At 62.8% G+C, this 8,711-nt stretch overlaps 1 protein-coding gene and 1 long non-coding RNA gene across 6 annotated transcripts in view; both read right to left on the reverse strand.

Moving 5' to 3' along the window:
* Positions 1-211: 211 nt before the first annotated feature.
* Positions 212-1,847, reverse strand: LOC144373783 (uncharacterized). Its single transcript, XR_013433336.1, has 2 exons — positions 1,798-1,847; positions 212-1,370 (listed from the first exon to the last, which is right to left on the reverse strand). It is a non-coding gene; the product is annotated as an uncharacterized LOC144373783 (long non-coding RNA).
* LOC120884943 (uncharacterized) overlaps positions 1,845-8,711 on the reverse strand; it is a 13,789-nt gene continuing 6,922 nt past the window's right edge. For 2 of the 5 annotated variants that reach the window (XM_078036786.1, XM_078036785.1), the window contains 3 exons: positions 2,805-2,949; positions 2,459-2,611; positions 1,845-1,959 (listed from right to left, as the gene is read on the reverse strand). In XM_078036786.1, the coding sequence (XP_077892912.1) occupies positions 1,953-1,959; positions 2,459-2,611; positions 2,805-2,949 (305 nt within the window). In that variant the 3' untranslated portion in view covers positions 1,845-1,952. The other 3 variants (XR_013433334.1, XR_013433335.1, XR_005727390.2) reach the window with 3 other exon arrangements.

Raw genomic sequence — 8,711 nt, forward strand, 5'->3', positions numbered from 1 at the left:
TGCCAAGCCTCCGGAGCTGGCTGTGTTCTCAGCTGCTGGGACCCAGGAGCCCACAGGGAGGACGGGGCTCACGAGGGAAATGATTTTGCTGGGACGAAGCTAAGTTGCTCTTCGTCCACCTTCTTACGGTTTTGAATGTGTGTGTGCATCGTGAAACTGAGACCACCACACTGGGTCAGTGACCGCTGGGGAAAACCCTCAGAAATAAATCTGCTGTGAGGAGCCCGTTTATTCAAATGATTGAGGGCGGGAAAGAAATGCGCCTTTGAGTGCTCACTGTGAGGTTTCCGATTCTCTGTGTAATGTATCTCGTGAGTTCGCACAGCGGCTCTGACCGCCGGGGGTGACTTTCCATTTAGACAACGGAAAACTCCGACAGGGTAAGTGATGTTCCCCAGCTCGCCACCAGGAGGCGGTGGAGCTGGGTGGAATCTGGCGTGAGGCCAAGCTGTCCTCCTTGGTAGGTGAGGCACTGCAGGTTTATTCAGCTACCACCCGATGATGTCCAGGGGAGGAAGGGCATTCCACCCTGTTGGGATAGGTAAGGAGTTTCCGGGGCCCCAGTGGTCCGGGACATCATGACAGGGGCCCCTGGAGCTCAGGACCCAGGGAGAAGGGACAGGTCTTCTCTCCAGGAGACCCCTTCCTGGCATGTGGGCAAGCTCCTCTTGTCCTCGTACCAGGTGGGAAGATGGATGGCCCAAGGTGACCCGGAGAACATAGTCTCATGAGGAGTCACTCCCGATCCTACAAATCTCTGACTGCTTGAGGATTGGGAGGCCAGGACTCCCCAGGAAGCACAAGCCAGGAAGACCAGGTCGTCTGGGAGTGGGCGGGCAGCCGGGAAGACCAGGTCGTCTGGGAGTGGGGCGGGCAGCCGGGAAGACCAGGTCGTCTGGGAGTGGGGCGGGCAGCCGGGGAAGACCAGGTCGTCTGGAGTGGGGCGGGCAGCCGGGAAGACCAGGTCGTCTGGGAGTGGGGCGGGCAGCCGGGAAGACCAGGCGTCTGGGAGTGGGGCGGGCAGCCGGGAAGACCAGGGTCATCTGGGAGTGGGGCGGGGCAGCCGGGAAGGCACAGACTGCCCAGGGCTGCACTGGCTGGGGCAGCAGTGAGTCCAGTCCTGAGTCTGGACATGGCAGTGATGGCTGGTCAGGGAGTCCCAGGTCAGGGAGCCTCTGACCTGGAGCAGGGGCAGACTGGCCGCTGCAGAGAAGGCTGAGGTGAGCCTTGGGGGTCAGGCTGAGGCTCCTCCTGCTGTGAGAGTCAGCAGCTCCCGGCAGCAGCTGGGGATGGCTGGTCTGTCCCCAGCCCTGACCAGTCACAGTGGTAGGGAGCCTCTGGACCAGATCTATAGGCTGCCCCTTCCTGTCCTGGGTATTGTATTGAAGTCAGTTGCTATGAAATCGACCTTATTTTTTCCGTCGTCTCAGGATTTGGGGTTTGTTGCTGGTTTTGGACTCTGGGCACGCCTGAGATGGCTACCTCTGCTTTGAAATGACTTTCTGAACTAATTGGTTGGTCTGTCTAGCCGTCCTTTTAGCCCTCGTTGTCTCCCTTCTCCACAGAGACCTGGCCACAGTTCCACAGGCAGCTGTGGTCCTTTCCCAGTGGGAGACCAGAGCCCGCACTGGGCAGCCGAGGTGAGGAGTGGGCTGTTCCTGCTCCCGCCGGGTGACGGGGACACTGGTCACCAGCCAGTGACGGGGAAAGGCAGCTGCACCCCTCCACCCTGCAGTGTCACTGCAATCCCCCCTGTACCCCACCCCCACTGAGCCATGAGGTGGAATCGCCACGGACCTCTTAAGTGGACAGGCACCAGAGGCGTCCAGGAAGGACAGAAGTCACCAGGGCAGGCAGGGGCGTGGAGGCTCTCTGACAGCAGACAGCCTGGACAATGGCTGTCACTATGGCAACCACCACCTGTGCTTGGACTGCAGGGTCACCTTCACCTGTCAAGACCTTTCAGCAGGGAGGGAGGGAGAACGGGCGCTGAAGACGGAGAGGTGGCCTCCAGGGGGGCCTGGCTGGGGTCAGACCTGTCTGTCCTCGGGTGGTGACACTCTCCGCACGGCAGGGCCGGCCGCACGGGGCCAGGGCCTTTTCAGGCACAGCTCTGAGCAGGACTGGGTGGGGGGCATCTGGGTGGGGGGACCCCGAGTGTCCCAGCGGGAGCGCTGGCAGGGTTGGGGGCAGCGGTGGGTGAGGGGCGGTTCCCAGACACCATGGCAGCAGAGGGGTGGGTTGTGGAGGGCGGGGGTCTGCAGAGCTGCACCACACCCGGGAGGGCACTTGCTGCTTTCCTGGGCAGCAGGTCACCCCCTGACCATCGTCCCTCCTCATCAGTGGGTGCCCTGGAGGGAACGCACTAGCATGGCTCAGGGGAAGGTGTGCGAGTGGGAGTCTGGGAGACTGGGGGCACATGCAGTGTCGGGGGCAGGAGGAAGGGCCGTGTGCTTACGTGCAGGTGTCCCAGCACACCCGGGGGACCTTCAAGACCTTCAGGACCTGCTGGGCCTGAAGGAGGACTCGGTCCTGCGTGGAAAGGTCAGCGTGCCACCTGCACGGGCTTCCCTCCGCCCCCGAGGGTGGCCGAGCTGGGGCGGCGTGCACCCTGGGACGACAGTGGGGTGCTGAGGCCGAGTCACAGGGGGCGGGGAAGGGGCGGAGGGGAGGCAGGGACCCGGGCACTGGCTGGGTCTGGGGGGGAAGCGCCAGCAAGGGGGGGCAGGGCTCCGGGTGCTGCTGCTCACAGCCAGGCTGGCACCCCCACCAGCAAGCTGTCCCTCCGCGTTCTGCTTCCTCACATCCACAGAGAGTCAGGCATGTTTTCAAATGAGCATTTCTTCCTGGTCCCGCCAAAGCTCATGGCGCTGTCCCTTCTGGCTTGGCGAGAATCTTGATCCTTCCTCCTCTTCTGAAGGGTCTGCAGGCTGTGTTTGGAGTCAGCTCCTGCAAAGTGTCAACCAGAGCTGGTGGCTGTCTTCCAAGGCACGGAGACCTTGGTGGGCAGGCGGAAGCTGCTGGCCCGACGGGGGGGGGGGGGCTGGGGGGGGCATGGCTTCTGGTGGATGGATGTGTGCAGCACGGGCCGGCCCTTTCTGGACGGGCCCCTCCTGCACACAGGGCTGCTGGCTTCAGGTCTCATGAAGCCCAGACTGAGCCCTGAGAGGCTATAATCTGAGGGTTTAAAAATGCCAGATCCCATCCTGCGGGATACCAGGGTACAAGATAAACAGCCCTCTGGCCTACAGCCATTATCTGTTGTAGCTGTTCACCCAGCCCCCGCGGCACGTGCTAGCGCTCTGTGCTGCTTATCACCTTGCCGGCGAGGACGAAAGAGTCAGGCCTGGGGGGCGGCAGGCTGCTTGGAGGGTCACTTTCCGGCTCTGCGGAGGGCAGATAAGAGCTGCTGCCCTCCACACGGTGATCTTGGGGAGATCGACCGGTCGGGGCGGTGAGTGTGCTCAGTACATGACGCTCTGAACCGTCCAGGTATTGGACGCTGCGTCTGGGGTCTGGGATGCCCCTCGTCCTCCCCCTGGCTGCCCATCTGTGCCGTCCACAGCAGGGGCGCTGCGCAGCTATTTTGGAAGGTCTGCCTGTGACTGAGGAGCGTAGAGGACTGTCCGGGTGAGGCTGCCTGAGGCCAGCCGAAGCTGGCCAGTCGAGAGTGACCGGGAGAGGGGTCCCGGGAACTCTGCCTCCTGGGCCGTGCTCAAGCCACCCCGGCCTGACACCCACCCTGTCCCGCTGTGCGTGCCACTGGGGGTGGTGAGACACTCTACCGGGATCACTTTCCAGACAGAGAAGACCCCACTGGGCCCCTATGGCCGCTTTGCACCTTCCTGCCAAGCCCAAGTCAAATCCTTCCATGCAGATCACGAGTTAGCTGGCAGAGGGACTGACGGCCATTTTTAAAGAAGTCGGAGTCCCACTATGTTCATGTTTTGCAAAAGTACACTGGCAAGTAGACACAGATTAAGCGGAGCTCTGCACGTGGCCCATCCCAGGTGGCCACGGCAGGCACCCCCGGAGCAGCTCCTGGGCACGGCCATTCCTGGATCGTTTCAGGGTAAGGGTATGGATCGCTCTGTAAAATCTATGTTTGGGCCGTGCTGGTTGGCTGCTCGGCGCGCAGCGGGAGGCCGCATCCCTCTCTGGTGGCGTGTTGCTGGCTGCCATCTTGACAGATGCGGAGAAGGTGCTGCCTGTGGCACCTACCGCAGAAGTGCAGCAGGGCAGGGGTCTGGAGGGTCCCTGTTTCCACTGCTGTGCCCAAGAGCACAGAGTACGGTGTGGTCTGTGACAGAGAGAGGACTCGGGGCGCACCACGGCCCCCGCCCGCCCCAGGGAGCAGGCTCAGTTGGGCCCCACAGGGGTGGCACAGGGAGACACGCTGCCTGCCATTAATGTAGGCCACATTCTCCAACCCAACGTTCTGTGTCAGAAGCTATGACATCTGTACGGTCCTTGATCCGCCAGGTGGTGCTCTGGAAGGGCCTCTCTGCTGGTGTTCCTGCCGCCAACCAGAGAGGACCTGGTGATTGGGCTACTTTTTTTTTCAAATACTCTGAGCCTTCATTGTTATGTCTGTCAATTTGGTAGGTTCCAATAGTACCTGGTGCTGGTCTTAATTTGAAGTATAACTGGTGAATCCGGCCATTTTTTTCATATTTATTGACCATTGACATTTCTAATTAGCTCTTTCTTTTCACTATCAGTGCTAGTTTTCTTGGTTAGATTTCTTTATATCTTAGATACTGATTTGTCACATGTACAAATACTTCTGTCTTATTTGTCACTTGATTCTGTCATGATGTTCTGCATGTGTGGAATCGTTGCTCGCGTACCTAATGCGGTCCGACCCCTCGTCTCCCCTGACTGTCGTGTCACCCGGCCATGAGGGCCTACACTCTTGGGAAATGGTGCTTCTCCCTGGAGATCCGGGCTCCTGACCCCCGGCCGAGAGCAGAGAGCGCCAGGCGTCCCTCGGGTGGATCAGGTTCGGCCCTGGGGTGGAGACAGGCAGGCATGACCGTTTGTAGGCAGACTGTGTGGGCTCCTGAGGGGCTGTGCCTGGGGCCAGCGGCAGTGACACACGAGGTAAGGCACCCGTTCCAGAGCCGGGAGAGCCACGGTGTCCTCACACCTGTCCTCTCAGAATCCACCATGACCCTCCTCCGCACGTTTGGCCATCTGTCGCCGTGCCTTCCTTCCTTCTGGAAATAAGTCAGGGCTGGAGTCAATTTCTTGCTACATTTGCCGCGTCTCTTCACTCGTCCCATATGTTCATCACCCTTCAGCGGGTGCCTGCTCCTGCCCAGCCTCTGCTTCCACCACGACGCCCAGCTTTTACTCCCCGGCCTTGGTCTACAAAACATGCTTTATTGTCCTTATTAATCCCCCTGCCATGCCCCTCAGACTCCATTGCTCTCCAAGAGAATCAGAGCACTTTTAAAAGCCTCGTTTCACAGGGAAGTCAGAAGAGAGGCTCCCAGGGACCTGCCTTCGCCGAGGTCAGCCCTTGGCGGGGCCTGACCCAGCTGAGCTTGTAGCTTGGCTCCGTAGGGAACGGGGCTACTGGTGGGAGGCCAGACCAGTGGGGACCCGGCCTTGGAGGACAAGCTGTCAGCTGAGTCTCAGGGCAGCTCTCGCTCCCTGCTTTCCGCAGTCCCGGGCACTGCGGGGTGATGCCCAGCACCTGGGGTCAGCCCGAGCAGGAGAGGCCTCGCAGGAGACTCGGAGCACAGAGTCTGCTCTCCCTGGAGGACACTGCCTCTGTGCCCAGCCCTTGGAAGGCTTCTCCGAAATGACCCTCGTCGTCCTGGGCCTGTGACGGAGGCCCTGGAATCCCAGCAGTGCTCCGAGGAAGAGTGCAGCCTGCTCGAGGCCAGCTCACGGGTGTGCGGACAGCCCTGCTGATGCCCTGGTGGTGCAGAGGAGTCAGAGGGGACGGCCTGTCAGCATGGCAGGAGGAAGCAGGCCGCCGTCAGAGAGCGCGCCACCCGATCACTCCAAACTGCGAGTCGGGAAGCCATTGTCTTGCTTCATTGGGTTTCCAAGCTGCTTTAGGAATGCACTGTGGGTAGCAGACCTGCAGGCTGACACTTCAGTGCCGGTGACAGGACTTCACCGCTGTCCCCTACACTTACTGGGCACTGATGGGCAGCTGGCTGGACTCAGCGGAGACCAGGTCTATTTGGGGGACAGTTCAAAGCTATGTGGTTGTCTGCAGAGGAGGCTGAGGATAAGATGGTGTGCACAGACAGGCAGCCACAGGCCCTGGTGGCCCAAGCAAGTCGTAAAGGAAACTTGTTCTCCCGGGCTGGCATCTGGAGGCCAGGTGCAGCAGCAGCCCACTGTTAGTCTTTTCTCCCTCACTGTAAGAAGTCACCTGAGGCTGGGTAGCTTAGAAAGAAATGAGGCTGTATTGAGCTCACAGTTCTGGAGGCTGAAATCCAAATGGCAGGGTTGTGCTCTAGCAAGGACCCCTCGCGGCCTCAGGCCACATGGATGGAGTGGCAGGAGCAGCTGTGGAAGGGGGAGGTCACCTGGGGAGACAGGAAGTGAGTGGCTGGGGGGGGCCAGGCCAGATCTTCAATGACAGACTTCTTAGGGGGACTCGGTGTTTGGTGAGGACTCCTTGGTCCCTGAGGCATGACCCCGATGGCCTAGGGACCTCTCACTAAGCCACCACCTCTCCTGCATCACACTGGGGACAAAGGCTCCAAAACAGGAGACACATGTGGACCATGGTGCCGGCTTGTCTCCTGCTGCCCCGGGCCCAGGGCAGCCTGTGTCTTCCCATGTGAGCGGAAGTCAGCACAGAGGAGCCTCTGGGCTCGATGCCTCGGAGACCCCGCCAGCACAGCAGTCCCGCCTCGGAGACCCCGCCAGCACAGCAGTCCCACCTCGGAGACCCCGCCAGCACAGCAGTCCCGCCTCGGAGACCCCGCCAGCACAGCAGTCCCGCCTTGGAGACCCCGCCAGCACAGCAGTCCCGCCTTGGAGATCCCGCCAGCACAGCAGTCCCACCCCACAGCTTGCCCTGCGCCCCTTCCCAGCTGCAGGCTCACAGAGGCGTCTGCTGGGCTGAGAAGTGAGGGGACTAGAGGCCCTGCCTGGGAACAAAGCTCTGGCCCTGGCTGCTCACCTGGCCCCTCCTCTTTCCTCAGAGCTGTGCCCAGCCTGCGCACAGTGGCAGGCCCAGGGGAAGAGAGCGCCGCAGCTTAGGGCCCCTCCCCTGATGCCCCTCCCCCGGGGGCCACAGGTGTCCCTTCTCTGACAGAGGGCCCAGAGTTGTGAGGCCCCCAGGAGTCGGCATGAGCCGCACCTCACCGCCCCCGTCCTGCCTCCCCAGGAACCCCGTCCTGGCAGGAGGCGAGGCCTGGCCATGTTCCTGAGGCCAAGTGCCACAGTCAGGCCTCCCTGGCCTCTGCTTCCCACCCCGAGTGTCCCCAGGCTGTTAGGGCACAGGCACGGCGGCACCCCCTGAGGCCTTGCAGGACGCGCCCTGCCAGCCTCTCACAGGGCAGCACCAGGAGGCCTGGGGGCCTGGGAGGGTGCTGGGCAGGAGCTGGGGCCCAGGGCTGCATGCCACCAGGGTGAGGTGGGCAGAAGTCGGTGCTCGGCTGAAGGAGGGCGTTGAAGGGAGGAGTCTAAGGTGTCTGGACCCTCCAGGACGACCCCTGTGGGACCCTCCAGGACGACCCGTGGGGACCTCCAGGACGACCCGTGTGGGACCCTCTAGGACGACCCGTGGGGGACCCTCCAGGACGACCCGTGTGGGACCCTCTAGGACGACCCGTGGGGGACCTCTAGGACGACCCGTGGGGGACCCTCCAGGACGACCCGTGGGGGACCTCCAGGACGACCCCTGTGGGACCCTCCAGGAAGACCCCTGTGGGACCTCCAGGACGACCCCTGTGGGACCTCCAGGACGACCCCTGTGGGACCTTCCAGGACAACCCGTGGGGAACCTCCAGGACGACCCGTGGGGACCCTCCAGACGACCCGTGGGGGACCTCCAGGACGACCCGGATGGGACCCTCCAGGACGACCCCGTGGGACCCTCCAGGACGACCCGTGGGGGACCCTCCAGGACGACCCCTGTGGGGACCCTCCAGGACGACCCGGATGGGACCCTCCAGGACGACCCGTGGGGGACCTCCAGGACGACCCGTGGGGGACCCTCCAGGACGACCCTGTGGGACCCTCCAAGACGACCCGGGGGGGACCCTCCAGGATGACCCGTGGGGGACCTCCAGGACGACCCGTGGGGGACCTCCAGGACGACCCGTGGGGGACCTCCAGGACGACCCGTGGGGACCTCCAGGACGACCCCTGTGGGACCCTCCAGGACGACCCGTGGGGACCTCCAGGACGACCCGTGGGGAACCCTCCAGGACGACCCGTGGGGGACCTCCAGGATGACCCGTGGGGGACCTCCAGGACGACCCGTGGGGGACCCTCCAGGACGACCCCTGTGGGACCCTCCAGGACGACCCGTGGGGACCCTCCAGGACGACCCGTGAGGGACCCTCCAGGACGACCCGGATGGGACCCTCCAGGACGACCCGGGGGGGACCCTCCAGGACGACCCGTGGGGGACCTCCAGGACGACCCGTGGGGACCCTCCAGGACGACCCATGGGGGACCTCAAGGACGACCGTGGGGGACCTCCAGGACGACCCCTGTGGGACCCTCCAGGA

The sequence above is a fragment of the Ictidomys tridecemlineatus genome, unplaced genomic scaffold, assembly GCF_052094955.1.
Source record: "Ictidomys tridecemlineatus isolate mIctTri1 unplaced genomic scaffold, mIctTri1.hap1 Scaffold_492, whole genome shotgun sequence".
NCBI classification, from domain to species: domain Eukaryota; kingdom Metazoa; phylum Chordata; class Mammalia; order Rodentia; family Sciuridae; genus Ictidomys; species Ictidomys tridecemlineatus.